Source organism: Nicotiana tabacum, chromosome 24 (assembly GCF_000715075.1).
Source record: "Nicotiana tabacum cultivar K326 chromosome 24, ASM71507v2, whole genome shotgun sequence".
Lineage (NCBI taxonomy): Eukaryota > Viridiplantae > Streptophyta > Magnoliopsida > Solanales > Solanaceae > Nicotiana > Nicotiana tabacum.
In genome coordinates, this window is record NC_134103.1 from 83,197,800 (window position 1) to 83,214,631 (window position 16,832).

The 16,832-nt window shown below is 37.6% G+C and overlaps 1 protein-coding gene and 1 non-coding gene across 2 annotated transcripts; both read left to right on the forward strand.

Moving 5' to 3' along the window:
- The first annotated feature begins 3,067 nt into the window (after window positions 1-3,067).
- Window positions 3,068-9,118, forward strand: LOC142178267 (uncharacterized). The gene is made up of 4 exons (XM_075247596.1): window positions 3,068-3,229; window positions 6,410-7,295; window positions 7,956-8,538; window positions 8,713-9,118. Exons 1-4 carry the CDS (start codon window positions 3,068-3,070, stop codon window positions 9,116-9,118), a joined length of 2,037 nt encoding a protein of 678 aa, XP_075103697.1.
- Window positions 9,119-16,615: 7,497 nt separating this feature from the next.
- On the forward strand, window positions 16,616-16,722 carry LOC142178682 (small nucleolar RNA R71). Its single transcript, XR_012706949.1, has one exon. It is a non-coding gene; the product is annotated as a small nucleolar RNA R71 (small nucleolar RNA).
- Window positions 16,723-16,832: the final 110 nt, after the last annotated feature.

Below are 16,832 nucleotides of genomic sequence, written 5' to 3' on the forward strand. Positions count from 1 at the left end.
TTTCTTAAATTCAACGAGAGCAATGATTTGTTGAGACTAATTGATCTTGCGAATGTAAGCTATCAAACAAACTAATCATTAAACGTAGTAATCGGTAATGCTTATCAGAGTGTCAATTCAATTACTAATTAACACTACTTTGTGTCATTTGTTTCGACATACAATGGATATAATCAACGAATTTACGTTGAAGATGATTGAGAATTACCATCAATTTTCACTTTTTCCTTCTGTCAGTTTCGTTGCGGATATGACACGATTACTAGATTTGAATATGCTTGAGATAGATGTGACCGACAATCCCTGGGTCCAGGGATGAGGCAAAAGAAAAGAAAAGCTTCTACTTGTAAGAATGACAGAAAACAAAAAAACAACATGATATTTACTACAATATTCAGTGTGAATCCAAACATCGCTTTATAAAAGTATTGAAATAAAACAACTCAAAACTATACGTAAAATAGAAATCATTAGGCCCTATTTCTTTTTTGAAAAGAAAAGAAAAAGTTCTTTTTTAAGTTTAAAGTTGTACTCGAAGAAAAATTGTTTAATATTCCAAATACAACAGTTACGATATATAATGAAGTAGTACTTAATAAATAAACAATTAATAAAGCAAAAGCTCCGTTATTCTTTCTTGGATGAGCTAAATTACGTAGCACGAAGTGGAGTGTGGAATGTGGTGTTTGGATTAATTGCCTTTACTCAAACCCAAGAAATGAATACTAAAATAGTCACAATTGTTAAGCGAAAAACTTATTATGGACAATAGCCCATGATCTCCTCCCCAAGAAAGTGACACAAATATATACAGTACAAAGACAAAATCCATCTTCCATTTCCATAATCGCCAGATTCTATGACCTTGTCGGCCGGCAGTTCATCAGTAATTTAACAACACCACAATCTATAGTAAGTTGCTATCTCAAACATTACTAAATAGGAATAAATTTAGAAAAAGAAACAAAGATATGGAGTATATATTTAACTGTACCACCAAGGGGTGCATGGGATGGCTTGATCTGAGGCAGATTCAGGATTTAAAATTCTGTGAGTTTAAACTTTACTAAAAACCTGTTATACTTTTAAAGTTATGAGTTCATATATATTATTTTTTGTAATTTTAATAATTTTTTTTACACATAAATTTATACTCCGCATCGAAAGTTATGAATTCAATTAAATCAGTTAATAGAATACTATATTCGCCCTTGACTTGGTATTCTTATACGTTTAATTAGAGGTTTTAAGTTCCAAGCTTGATAATAGAGAACTTTTTCGCCAATAAGTGCTTTCTCTGAGCCTATCCGACGCAAGTTCAACTTAATCGAGCCATTGAATTCCGAATACTAAATACCCAAAGCCAAAAAAGAAAAAACACAAAGACAACTCTTAGTTTTATACTATAAATAACTTCAAGCACAACCTCCAAAGAAAAATGAAACAATTCATAACAAATAACACGTGCAGCAACTTTCAAGGGAAAAGGAACAAACACACAAAATAAAAGTATTGATTTTGGAGTAAAAGTACAGAAAAGGTACAAATATTTGATCATATAAAGGAGTCCATGTCCTATTGTGTAGAGACAAAACACTTCATTTTTTGGATAATTGCGCAGGCAAATGGTTTAGCTTTAGCCCTCCCAAATGATGGGTTGAAACTTAAATTATAGTGCATGCTTTCGTTCTTCTGAATAAAGCTGACAAATAAAAAAAACATTACTTCCTAATTTCGGGATAAGTAAGAATGTTACAGGAGGATGACAGGGTGATGTATTTATTTATCAATTCTGTTTGAATTAAAGATTGCATGCATGGATGTTAAAGACGGACCGGAACGGACGATTTCATTTCTTGTGTTAGAGATTTAGAATTTAAGAAATAGAGGAAAACTTTTCAAATTTGTGGTTTAAGTAAATTTATAGAAATTTGTGTGACTAGAAATTATCCCATTAAAGATAAAAAAAATAATTTAAATTTGAACATTACCAAATAGAATGATATTTTTTTTGGACAGACTAAAAAGGAAAGAATATTAGACGGAGTAGTAGTAATTTTGAATTCAAATATGTATGGATCAAGAAAACTATTTTCACTATTTGGTTCAAGAAAAAAGAATACCAGATCTAAACGTAAGCAGACCTAGATAAGTAAAAAAACGTTTTATGTCTAACCATTCATTTAATTTTTGGATGCATTGATTAATTTTTGGATGCATTGACTAACCAAGCTTACTCGCCGGTCCAGCAAGGCCCCTTTTTCCAGCATTGATGAGGATCGAGACCAAGGATGGCAGGGACGCTTCATTCGGGTGAAGACCGAAGATCTGACCCCCCGAGTTTATGCCATTCCCCGAGAAGTGGAATGCGTTTTGTAAGTGCAGCCTTTCCTTAAGTGCCAATTTTTCCTCATTTCCCTTTTCATCATTTGTATTTGTGGTTGTGCAGCTGTTGCCCGGGTTCCAAATGCGGTCCACTGGCTCAAAGAGTGGATCGAAGGCATCTGCAAACATATGTCATACTTCGAGCGCTCATGGCGCAAGTTTCAAAGGGTCGATGGGAGGCCCGTTCTCATGGTAAGGTTCTCTTTTGAATAGTCGTTTCCGTGCTATTAACTTACATAACACTGACCATTCTTATTTCTTTCACAGGTTTACCTAAGACCACTGACCTTAGGCCGTTGGAGGACGTGTCCTTATCTGTTGATCCCTCAGTTACGGGACAGCCCAGGGCTATCGTGGGGGAAAATAAGAAGAGGAAAAGAAAATCTTCGGGCTCCCCAGGTCCCAAGGTGAATCCAAAGAAGAGGGTGACTCGTAAGCCCAAGAAGAGTATCAGTTCCCGGGTGCCACATTCCGACTCATTTCTCCGGCTCAGGGATGAGTCGGAAGAAGACGACATTTTAGTTGCCCATTTATCGACCCCTCCCGGGGAGCAGACGACAGCCGATGGGGAGATTCGTGAGGACGACCTCCCTCAGACTCGAGAGGCCGATATGGAGACGGGGATTGAGACACCCCGAGAAGCTAGTTTTGCACCGAAGAAAGCGACGGTATAATAGAAATCATGGGGATGCCCTCTTATACTAAGTTCATGCTTGAGGAGGCCCAAGTAGGAAAGGAGAAGTCAAGTGAAGAAGCCCAAAGTGCAGACGACCCCCTTCATTCCTTCTTTGATGATGTGGTTTCGTCTACTTTGGAAGATTTTTTCGGAAGAAGTCCAGAAGAAGTATGTATCTTCGGAAGCTGGCAAGCCGAGTTCGAGCCCAAAGTTGGTTAATCAGTTTCCCGCTCCGAGTGTGGACCCTGGTCGCAAGAGAGCGGTTATTCCTACTGTCCCGGAGGATGCCCGGTTTCTATCTGCTCCCGTGGGCTTAGCCAGCTACCTCCGATGTCTGGTGACCAAGGAGGACCAGGAGAAAATGAACGAGGTGGATGTGTCGTGTCTTTTCAATGAGGCGCAACAGGCGCTGAACCAAAATTTGACGATCTCGAAACACACACCTAAATTATGCTTGCTAATCAATTATAGTATAGTATAATATCGTATCCTCGGGGATTGGATTTAAACAGTATTCTTGTAGTTTCTAGCTTGATTGCTATACAAGATAATCAACAATTAAGATTTGTATGATTTCTAACTATAATTAACTAAGAATCTAAAGCTATTGACTAATGATAATCGCAACAAAGGTAAGCAAGGAATTTATCAATGGGAGAAAATAGGGGTTGATAGGATAGGTGCAAGATAATTGTTTGAGATCTAACTCTAGATAATTCACTTCTAATGTTCAAGTGAGTCTCTCGAATTCACTCAATTATTAGTTCAAATGTTCAACAAAACTCCTCTCTTGATTAAGTCTTAACCTCACAAGATGAACCAATTTAAGCCTGTAAAAATATGCAAGAATGCGTAGTAGATTGGTCTTTGGGAGAACCTTTCTCGATTATCCTCCTAACTAGGTTTAATCAATGATTCAACTAATCTTTTTCGATTACTTAGAAGAATCTATGAACTCAACCAACAATATAATGCAAAGATATCACAAGTTATGCCTATCTCGATTACATGAACAAATGAATATAGATGCAATAATTAAATCATCCAAAAATGCTTCAATACATAAAACTAGAGTTATAATCCACAAACCCTATATTTTTTTTATAAGGGTGTATTGGTCATTAGCATAATAATAATAATAATAATAATAATAATAATAATAATAATAATAATAATAATAATAACTATAAGAAAGTAACTTAAAAAAAAACAAACAAACAAACAATGAAACTAAATAAACAAACATAAAGAAGAAAGAATACAAGTGGGCTTAGCCCATTAACGTGGCACAAGTTACAAGGGTTAGAAAAAAAAAGAAGAAAAAAGAACAAACAAAACAAACATCTATCTACCAAATTGAAAGGGATTAGGGGAAGGGAAAACTCAGACAGAAGCAACGGGTTTCAGAAGAAAAAAAAAATCCCTAGAAGGAAAGGAAGAAAGCATCAAATGGGAAAAACAAACGAAAGAGAGTCTCGGGTGTTTCTTTAGCGCCGAAGATTGTGTTTCATCTAATCTTTGGCATACAATTCCTTGGGTTTCAGCAATACACTCCAAGTAGTTACATGTATTTATTCCTCTTTTAAGACAATGGAATTTTATATACATAATTCTGATAGGGCTGAGTAGATATAATTTTGGAATTGGATTAAGAATTTGAAAGATAAAGCTAAGGAAATTTGGAGAAATTCACGAGAGTTTTTCGTAAATTAACTGGGTATATTATACGAATAGGTTGGAGTTGATAGATTAGTTATTGCTCATATGTGGGTAACTATAATTCGGCAAATTAAGAGTTAACTCGGAGGATTGGGTATTCTAAACTAGTGATGGATTTAGCCTAAACAAGAAAATTAACATGAGATCGATATTATGTAATTATAGATTGATTGGAGGAAGTTGTACGAATTGCTCGAAGTGAAGCATTTGGTATTTCGGCACGAGTACTGTGAGTAGTAATCTAACCGCAATTTGTGTTTTCATAACTTGCATGATTTACACATGATTTTTAATATGAATATGTTACCGATTATTTTGAGTTGTATATGGGATAAGTCTTTTACTCGATATGATACCGAATAGATTTGTGACATGATTACCGTTGTTTTAAATAATCTTATTGTCATTAGATATGTTTTACTGTTATCGAAATGAAATTACATGATTTGATAAGAACCGGAATGCCCTATATTATTTTAAAATATTTTTCTATGAGTATATACGGATACAAAGACAAGTATAAATAAGAGTAGACTTTGAAGGATCCCGGCTAACGGCGGGTTCGTTAGACCCGGTGCACCTTGTAATTACTGATTATCGTTACAACCCTCGCTAGTGGGAAGGTAGAACTAGCATACTGTTCTCGAATAGGGACTACCGTTATATTTGACTTCTTGCGAAGAAGTCCACAGTTTATCGATTACATGATCCGACTCCCAAATATGAATATTGATATTATACAATGGTTACCGAACTTATTACTGAATTGTTAATTGTATTATAATACAAAAAAAAAAAAACATGATGAGGCTGAAAATTATTTATTGTTTCTGAAAGGCATTTTTATGTTATTTCTGTTTGAGATACTAGCATGTTTTCTGACTTGTCCCCAATAAAAGCGGTTGTGGTTAAGTGTTATTACTCACTGAGTTAGAGACTCATTCCTCGCTAATTTTTTTTACAGAGACAACAGTTGATGCGGGCGAAGATTTCGTTAATTAGAGCGCACATGTTGATAGTTCTTGGTGAGCCTCGCACTTGTTCATGTGGGCGGAAATTTTATTTTTTGTTATGGTCTTTCTTTGAACTCTTAGAGTCGCTCAACAATCAATATTTTAGTGTCATGGGTATTCTTTTGTTATTACAGTCTTATGTTGAGTATCGTTTTTTATTATCAAAGTTGGAGATAAATTAGTATTTCTGGTTGTTAGTGGGTTAATTAGTAATGGTTGAGACTTGTTTTGATTAATTGATGAGTTGTCGATTGTTTGGTTTGATATTAGAATGGTTGGTTGTTGATTTTGAGACAGGAAATTTTTTTGGATAGTCCAAAAATAGGGAAAACTCTGCCTGATTTTCTGTAAAATACCGATGAGGTTTACTTGGGAGCACTTGCTCCTAAGCGTCGGTCACGATCCTAAATTGGGTCGTGACAAAGTTGGTATCAGAGCTTAGACTTTAAGTCCCGAGTCATGGAGCAATGTTTAGTAGAGTATTGTTCATGGGTATGTAGGCGCCCATACTTATGATCTTGAGGCTACTGAACATCTAGGAATGTTTTCCCTTCTTTCATCCTTTGATCTTGCGTTGAGATAACTTAAGACTGACTTTGGAGTATTTTTTTCGCAGATGGCTAGGACACGCACACCCTCATCTACTGGACGTGGTACTACCCGGGGTGGGGGTCAAGTTGGGGTTCATCAAACGAGAAGACAGACTGCTCTTCAACCGGAAGTTGGGAATATGGGTCAACCACAAGCTGCTATGCCAGATCAAGTGCAAGGGCAGGGAGCTCAGGACGCTCCACCACAAGTGCCAACTGTTGTACCTACTGTCGCCTTACCTGCAGATACAGTGGCAAGGTTATTGAATGTGTTAGAGACATTAATGCCTACTCAGGGTGGAAGTTCAGCTCCTCACGCTACTTTACAGACACAAGCACCTACACAGACTCACACTTTCAGGAATAAGGAGGTATCCCTGCAAGAGTTCCTGAAATTGAAATCACCAAAATTCACAGGTTCCGATAATTTAGTAGATCCTCAAAGTTTCTTGGATGGGACACTCAAGGCATTACGTGCTCTTGGATGTTCGAGTGAGAGAGCCGTGGAACTCACAACATACATACTAGAGGATATGGCCAACACATGGTATGAAACTGTATTGCTAGGAAGGCCAGCAGGAGCAGCATCACTGACATGGGACGAGTTCACTAAGTTGTTCATGAATCATTTTCTTCCAGACAGCCTGGTGCAAAAATATCTTAGAGACTTTGAGAGATTTGTTCAGACTCCAGATATGGATGTGTCAACATATAACACCAAGTTTTATAAGCTGGATAGATATGCTCCGTACTTAGTGCCTACCGAAGAAGCTCTAGTTCAGAGGTTCATTGATGGATTGGTTAGTCGGTTATACACTATAGTAGCCCCACAGATGAAGACTTTATCCTACTCTGATGCAATCGACCTTGCTAGAAAAATTGAAAACAAGGGACGTGATGAGCGTGCGGCTAGTGATTTACATAAGAAGGCCAAGACATGAGGGTCTTTCAGTGGCGATTTTAGTGAAAATCAAAAAATAGGAAATCGGCAACAACAATAGGGTTCTCAGGCAGGAACACACCTGTCTTCACAGACCACATACAGACCACATTACAGACAGGGTACTAGGGGACCATCAACATCTGGACATCGTAATTCTAGGCAGATATATGCCACTACTCCAGTCTGCCAGACCTATGGTAGATCGTATTTGGGCTAGTGTCGTGTTCTAATTAGAGAGTGCTTTCGGTGTGGCCAGTTAGGACATCACTTAAGGGATTGCCCTCAGCCTCCGAGGAATTTCAACCAGGCTTCTATTTAGTCAGCTGCACCTACTCAGACTACTTGTAATACTTCAAGTGCTACGGGTACAGGAAATAGAGCTTGAGGTGCAAGGGACCGTGCTACTGTGAATCAAGGACAAGGGAATGCTGGTAGAGTTCAGGCGAGGGTTTTTGCATTTACTAGACAAGATGCTCAGGCCTTGAATGCTGTGGTTACATGTATTCTTTCTGTCTGTTCATTTGATGCACTTGCGTTGATTGATCCGGGATCTACTCACTCCTATGTGTCCTCGTACTTTGCTTTGAGGTTTAGTAGATAGCCTGAGCTATTGAATGAACCTTTTCTAGTTGCTACTCCTGTTGGAGAGTCTCTATTAGCTGAATACGTGTATCGTGCTTGTCAGATTCGGGTTGAGGGTAAACATACTCTAGCTGATCATATTGTACTTGATATGATTGACTTTGACATACTGATAGGAATGGATTGGTTATCTTTTTGCTATACTATCATCGATTGTCATGCAAAGATAGTCAAGTTTGAGATACCAAACGATCTTAGTTTTGTTCTAAAATGGGGTCAGGTTCCAGAGACTTGCAAAGTTGTATATTTTATGAAGGATCAACGACTTCTGAAGAAAGGTTGCTTGGGTCTCTTAGCTATTGTAAATGACACAAGAAAGGAAACAATTAGTATAGAAGATGTTTTAGTAGTGAGAGAATTTTCTGAAGTATTTCCTGAGGATTTACCAGGATTGCCTCCAGTACGAAAAATAGATTTTGGTATTGATTTGCCACCTGACACACAACCCATATCAATACTGCCATATCGGATGGCACCAGCAGAGTTGAAGGAGCTAAAACAACAACTACAGGATTTGTTAGATAAGGGTTTTATCAGACCGAGTATATCTCCATGGGGTACACCAATACTGTTCGTAAAGAAGAAAGACGGATCCCTGAGAATGTGCATTGACTATAGGCAGTTGAACAAGATAACAATACACAATAAATATCCTTTGCCTCGTATAGATGACATGTTTGATCAGTTACAAGGAGCTGCCCATTTTTCAAAGATTGACCTCCGTTCTACTTATCATAAATTTAGAATCAAAGATGAAGATATCTCTAAGACTGCTTTCAGAACTCGATACGGGCACTATGAGTTCTTTGTGATACCTTTTAGACTGACTAATGCTCCAGCTGCATTCATGGATTTAATGAATCGGGTGTTCAACCCGTTTCTAGATAGATTTGTTATAGTATTTATTGATGATATCCTGATATATTCTAGTAGCCAAGGAGAACACGAGGATCATCTCAGGACTGTGTTGCAGACATTGCGAGAACATCGACTTTATGCTATGTTCTCGAAGTGTGAATTTTGGCTAGACTCAATATCATTTCTGGGGCATGTGGTATCCAAAAATGGCATTATGGTAGATCCTAAGAAGACCGAAACTGTGCAGAAATGGCCCAGACCTATTCTCCTACAGAGATTCACAGCTTTTTAGGCTTAACAGACTATTACAAGCATTTTGTGCAGGATTTCTCCAGAATAGCAGTGCCACTAACTAAGCTAACACAGAAAAATATAAAGTTTCAGCGGACGGAGGAATGTGAGTAGAGCTTTCAAAAACTCAAAACATGTTTGACAACTGCACCAATATTAGCCTTACCATCAGGTTCTGGAGGATTTACAGTATTCTGTGATGCCTCGAGAGTGGGATTAGGATGTGTTCTCATGCAAAATGGTCGTGTTATAGCTTATGCTTCGAGACAATTGAAAAAGCACGAGCAAAACTATCCTACACATGATTTGGAGATGGCCGCAGTGGTATTTGCTCTAAAAATTTGGAGGCATTACCTATATGGCAAAACTTGTGAGATTTATACTGACCATAAAAGTCTGTAGTATATCTTTCAGCAGAGAGATCTGAATCTTTGGCAACACCGTTGGATGGAACTACTCAAAGACTATGACTATTCTATTTTGTATCATCTTGGAAAAGTCAATGTGGTGGCTGATGCATTGAGCAAAAAATCTATGGGGAGTTTGGCACATATAGCTCCTGCAAAGAGACTTTTGGCCAAAGATATTCAGAGACTAGAAGATACAGGTATCGGATTTAGTGTCAGAAATTCAGAGGCATTGTTGGCTTGTGCTCAGGCTAAGTCTTCATTAGTTGAGCGCATTGAGGCCACCCAATATGAGGATGAGAGATTATGTAAATATAGAGATGAGGCCTTAGCTGGTAAAATCAAGGATATGATTATTGAAAGTGATGGTGTGCTTCGAATGGGGGACAGGCTATGTATAGCAGACGTAGATGGGTTGAGACATTCTATTATTGAAGAACCCACAACTATAAATACACCATACATCCTGGATCCACAAAAATGTACCAAGACCTGAAGCAATTCTATTGGTGGGAAGGTATGAAGAAAGATGTTGCTAACTTTGTTTCTAGTTGTTTGACTTGTCAGCAGGTCAAGGTTGAGCATCAATGACCCACAGGACTACTACAACAAATTGAGATTTTAGAGTGGAAATGGGAAAGAATTACTATGGATTTTGTCACCGGGATACCACGAACCCTTAGAGGTTATGACTCTGTATGGGTGATTGTAGATCGACTGATGAAATCAACACACTTTTTGCCAGTGAAGACTACATATAGCGGAGTGAGGTATGCACAGATATTTATGAGCGAAGTTGTCCGACTTCACGGAGTTACAATATCCATCATCTCTGATAAAGGATCACAATTTACCTCACACTTTTGGAAATCTTTTCAAGAAGCATTGGGTACACGAGTAGATCTTAGCACTACATTTCATCCCCAGACAGACGGGTAGTCTGAATGTACTATACAAATCTTGGAGGATATGTTGAGAGCTTGCATTCTTGAGTTTGGAGGTAGTTGGGACGCTTATCTACCTTTAGCTGAATTTGCTTACAACAATAGCTTCCAGTCCAGTATTCAAATGGTACCGTACGAAGCATTGTATGGTAGAAGATGTCGTTCTCCTATCGGATGGTTTGAAGCTAGTGAGACTAACTTATTGGGACCCGACCTAGTACAAGAAGCTATGAACAAGGTCCAGTTGATCAGACAGAGATTGCTTGCAGCTCAAAGTAGACAAAAGTCTTATGCTGATAAGAGAAGAAGAGATTTAGTGTTCAAAATTGGGGACAAAGTGTTCCTACGTGTCTCTCCTATGAAAGGTGTGATGCGGTTTGGGAAAAGAGGCAAGTTGAGCCCAGGTTTATAGGACCGTATGAGATACTGGACCGAGTGGGAGCCTTGGCTTATCGTTTGGCACTTTCTCCTGAGTTGTCCTTTATTCATCCACCGTTTCATATCTAAATGCTAAGGAAATGTATATCAGACTCATCTCAGGTGCTTGAAGCACCTGCTATACCGCTTGATAAGAAGTTGTCTTACGAGGAGGAACAGAAGGCTATTGTTGACAGGCAAGTAAGAAAGCTACGGTCAAAAGAAATTGAGTTCGTAAAAGTCTTATGTCGAAATCATGTAGTTGAAGAAGCTACTTGGGAGATATAAGATACTATGCGAGTCAAGTACCCCCATTTATTTCAGTCTATATGTACGTACTTGAGTTAAATTCGGGGACCGAATTTCATAAGGTGGGGAGGATGTAATACCCTATATTTTTTTATAAGGGTGTATTGTTCATTAGCAAAATAATAATAATAATAAGAATTATTATTATTATTAGAAACTAACTACAAAAAAAAAAACAAAAAACAAACAAACAAACAATGAACTAACTAAACAAAACAAAAAGAAGAAAGAATACAAGTGGGCTTATCCCATTAACGTGACACAAGTTACAAGGGTTAGAAATAAAGAGGAAAAAACAAACAAATAATTATCTGCCAAACTGAAAGGGATTAGGGTAAGGGGAAACTCAGACAAAAGCAACGGGTTTCAGAAGAAAAAAAAATCCCTTGAAGGAAAGGAAGAAAGCATCGAACGGGAAAAATAAAAGAAAGAGAGTCTCGGGTGTTTCTTTAGCGCCGAAGATTGTGTTTCATCTAATCTTTGGCATACAATTCCTTGGGTTTCAGCAATACACTCCAGGTAGTTACATGAATTTCTTCCTCTTTTAAGATAATGGAATTTTATATACATAATTCTGATAGGGCTAAGTAGATATAATTTTGGAATTGGATTAAGAATTTGAAAGATAAAGCTAAGGAAATTTAGAGAAATTCATGAGAGTTTTCCGTAAATTAACTGGGTATATTATACGAATAGGTTGGAGTTGATAGATTAGTAATTACTAATATGTGGGTAACTATAATTCGACGAATTGAGAGTTAAATATAAAACTCGGAGGATTGGGTATTCTAAACTAGTGATGGATTTAGCCCAAACAAGAAAATTAACATGAGATCGATATTATGTAATTATAGATTGATTGAAGGAAGTTGTACGAATTGCTCGAGGTGAAGCATTTTGTATTTCGGCACGAGTACTGTGAGTAGTAATCTTACCGTAATTTGTGTTTTCATAACTTTCATGATTTACACATGATTTTTAATATGAATATGTTACCAATTATTTTGAGTTGCATATGGGACAAGTCTTTTACTCGATATGATACCGAATAGATTTTTGACATGATTACCGTTGTTTTAAATATTCTTGTTGTCATTAGATATGTTTTACCGTTATTTGAATTTATTGTTATCGAAATGAAATTATATGATTTGATAAGAACCGAAATGCCCTATATTATTTTAAAATATTTTCCTATGAGTATATACGGATACAAAGACAAGTATAAATGGGAGTAGATTTTGAAGGATCTCGTAGCTAACGGCGGGTTCATTAGACCTGGTGCACCTTGTAATTACCGATTACCGTTACAACCCTTGCTAGTGGGAAGGTAGAACTAGCATACCGTTACCTATTTCCCTCAAGTAGGGACTACCGTTATATTTGACTTCTTGCGAAAAAGTCCACACTTATACCGATTACATGATCCGTTCATTGAAACCTCCCAAATGTGAATATTGATATTATACAGTGGGTACCGAACTTATTACTGAATTGTTAATTGTATTATACTACAAGAAAAGTATGATGAGACTGAAAATTATTTATTATTTTTGAAAGGGCATTTTTATGTTATTTCTGTTTGAGATACTAGCATGTTTTCTGACTTGTCCCCAATAAAAAAGGTTGTGGTTAAGTGTTATTACTCACTGAGCTAGCGACTCATTCCCCGCTAATTTTTTTTACAGAGACAGCAGTTGACACGGACGAGGATTTCGTTAATTAGAGCGCACAGGCTGATAGTTCTTGGTGAGCCTCGCACTTGTTCGTGTGGGCGGAGATTTTATTTATTGTTATGGTCTTTCTTTGAACTCTTAGAGTCGCTCAACAGTTAATATTTTAATGTCATGGGTATTCTTTTGTTATTATAGTCTTATGTTGAGTATCATTTTTTATTATCAAAGGTGAAGATAAATTAGTATTTCTGGTTGTTAGTGGGTTGATTAGTAATGGTGCAGACTTGTTTTGGTTAATTGATAAGTTGTCGATTGTTTGGTTTGATATTAGGATGGTTGGGTGTTAATTTTGAGACAGGAAAAATTTTTGATAGTCCAAAAACAGGGGAAATGCTGCCCGATTTTCTATTAAATACCGATGAGGCTTACTTAGGAGAACTTGCTCCTAAGTGCCGGTCACGATCCTAAATTGGGTCGTGACAAAGCCACAAACAATCATCAATGCACCAAATCCATCAAACCCTAAATAGAACTACTCCAGAGACAATTCATCACAAATAAAGTTAAAGTATAGGAAAACATAAATTCGATCCAAACTCGGGTCTTGAGTGAGGAAAGAATGATGAAATCATTGTGCTTGTATTCTTCCAACTCCTCCTTAGCCTCCTTAGGTCGAATATGTGTCAAACGTTCGAGAAAATAATGTTTTTCCATGAATTTATACCAAGTAGGGGCGGCCCCAGATAAAATCACATTCTCAGGCCGAAATTGGATTTTTACTCTTTAAAAATTGCACAGGCGTGCCGCATGAGGCGACGCTCCATGCGGGGCCTTATTGGGGAAATCTAGAGAGCTAATTCTGACAGGCAGCAGAGATTTGTACAGCCGCGGCACCCCAAGCGCCGCCCCACGCGCTGCGGCAGTGAGGATTTCTCAGAGTACAGATTTTTCTTGTGTTTTGACGTCCAAATTTGGTCCTTGACCCCTGAACATGATCCTAGCTTAATACCTTGGTCTTTTACTCAGACTTCAAAGCTCTAAATAGCTCTAATTCATTTCATAACATCTACATAGATCGAAATCAATTCTACAAGGTATAAAACATACAAAAAGTACAAAACACTATCAATTAAAGCTCAAAACGAGTTAAGTGCAGTAAATTAGAGTGCAATAAGCGACTAAACATGAGATTATAGCCTACAATCAACACCCCATACTTAAACCATTGCTCGTCCTCGAGCAATCAAACTACACTTCATATAGACATGACCTTTTTCAACAACTCTAATAACTCATCACACCAAGAATATTTAAAACAGATTAAGTACAATATAGTAACATCCTAGCCTCAAAATATGACTTAAAAGCACCACACATTTTTTCCAACTCGCCCACTTACTCTAACATAGAGGTCAATGACATTACCTTTCCTTCATGAATCAATTACCCTCACACCACAATAGAGAGTAGTTCCACAGACAATTAAATTTAAGAACAATTTAGAACTCAAGATAGAAAGAATTCACTCACTCTCAAAAATAACATTCATATGCCACGAAAGACGTACCATAGGTTTGCCCGTAATGTACTACTCTACTAATTGAACTCATTCAGTCAAGGATCAAGTAGGACTTCATTTTATTGTAATGTAAGCTGCGGGATGGGTAGGATATATTTAGACATAAGAGTGACTACACCTCCCTTAGCACTTTAATACATATAATTATTACAATTCAAAACCCCACACTTATGTCAAACCAAAACTCCACCTTCACATCAATATACATTAACTCCCTACTTCTTTAAGCGCAATCACATCAAGAGTCACCACTATCAAGAAATATTTTGCACAACAATACAACTATATTTTTTTCTTCTCTTTCCTTATTCAATTCAAGTGGCTCTTATTTTTTTTAAAACCATGCACCTTTCTCCTTATTTCAATAGTTCTACTCAAAAGCCAAACCAACCAACCTACACTTCAACTTTTACAAAGTTAATAACAACTTCAAGTGCTCACGAGAGGTAAAAGGTTCAAATAGATGGTCAATTCAAATAAATGGGTAGGGCTTGTAATGTTGTTTCCAAAGAAACATGATTACATGCTCAACGGGGTTAACTAAGATACACAACAATTATGTGGGTAAAAGTATATAATTGGCTCAACAAAGAAATGCCTATATCACTTCCAAGACTGAATAAAACTACTATTTCGCTCTACAATCTTGATACTTACTGGGCACCGCTGTGGTGTGCTCATTCTACACTTTTGCACATTTTTGTGCAGATCCAAGTATTTGTTCATTAGCCGCAGTGTGGGTCGTTGCTGTGGAGACTCAAGGTAAACCTGGTGTTGCGTTCGCAGGCTTCAGAATAACTTTAAAGTTTTCATTTTGCACTATTTATTCTTATTTCTGGACAGTTGTATTTAAAAATTTTCTAGCAAACACTCTGTAGACCTTATGACTTGTACTACCGGTTTTGGGAATTGAAAGCAAAAAAAATTATTTTGGAGGTTTCCATTTCAAAGATTGTTAGATGTTATTTAATTATTGTTTTTATTTAATAAATGTTAGGCTTACCTAGTCCCTAAGACTATGTGCCATCACGATACCCAACAGAGGAAAAATTGGGTCGTAACATGAGGTCTCCTCTATTTTTCTCTTCTTTGTAAGGATCTCCTTCAAGAATTTGGCATAAGCAGGCATTTGTGAGAGAACTTCTATAAATGGTAAGTTTACATGAACCTGTTTCAGCACATCCAGAAATCTCCCAAACTGCTTGTCCAACTTATATCTATATAGCTTTTGAGGGAAAGGTAGCGCAAGCATATGCTCACTCTCATCATGTTCCTCCCTTCTCGATTTTTCTTCCTTTTTCTCCGCTTTCATCTGACCCTTCTTCTTTTTATCAACATCAGTCTTCAGCTGCTCCCCACTTTCTTTTTGAAGTGTCACATCATTTTGGATCGAGATGGGATCTTTCAACACTTGCTAACTTCTCAGAGATACAACATTCACTGTTTCTTTGGGATTTCTCTCAGTATCAGCAGGGAGAGTTCCTGGAGCCCTCTTAGATAATATTGTTGTATTCTGTCCCACTTGTCTCTCCAGGTTTCGAAAACCAATGCCAAGTTCTTTGATAGTTTTTCATGGGTGTCCAGCCTCTCATCAGTTTTTAGAATGAAGGCCTTCATGAGATCTTCTATGCCAGACTGAACTGGCTGTTGAAGCTGAAATTGTTGCCTCTGCTGATTCATAAAGCCAGGAGCTCCTTGTCCCTGGGGTCTGGGGTTGTTTTGTTTCCATACATTCGCAGTACCCCCAGGTGAACTCCATCAAAAATCAGGGTGCCTCTGACCCATCGCATTATAATTTCCCACAATGTAGACTTCCTTAGTTGAGGCTTGACACTCATGAGTAGGGTGTCCTCTTCCACATATATCACAAACTGTGTGAGGCTCATTTTGTATCGAGGCTAAGGTTAGCTTTCGTATTTCTTTATCCATAGAATCAAGTTGTACCTGCACAGATGTATTAGCATCAACTTGGGAACACTTGTTGATTTTCTTTTTTCAGCACTCTTAGAGGGCCACTGATTAACATCTTCAGATAACTCATCAAGAATTGTAACTATATCCTCTGGAGTCTTCTTCATCAAAGGGCCTCCAACTGCATTGCTCAATGTTCTATGCAAGGCCGGTGTCAATCCTTCCCAAAAATCTTGGAGTTGCATCCAGAGTTCAATTCCGCTATGTTGACACTTTCTAACTATATCCATAAATCTCTCCCATGCTTCAAAAATAGTTTCAGTCTCTTTCTGACAGAGGTTATGGATTTCTCTTCTAATCGTGCATGTCTTAGCTAAGGAGAAATATTTATCAAGGAATTTTCTGATCATCTCCTCCTAAGTTCTGATCGATCCACTGGGCAACTCCGAAGCCACTTATTAGTATCATCTTT

Excerpts from the sequence above, each read along its gene's own strand:
- LOC142178267 (XM_075247596.1), top strand. The coding sequence starts at position 3,068 with ATGGGGATGCCCTCTTATACTAAGTTCATGCTTGAGGAGGCCCAAGTA. Across the intron at positions 3,230-6,409 it reads TCGGAAGAAGTCCAGAAGAA|ATGGCTAGGACACGCACACC; the intron begins GTATGTATCTTC and ends TTTTTTTCGCAG. Across the intron at positions 7,296-7,955 it reads ACGTGATGAGCGTGCGGCTA|TTGCTACTCCTGTTGGAGAG; the intron begins GTGATTTACATA and ends AACCTTTTCTAG.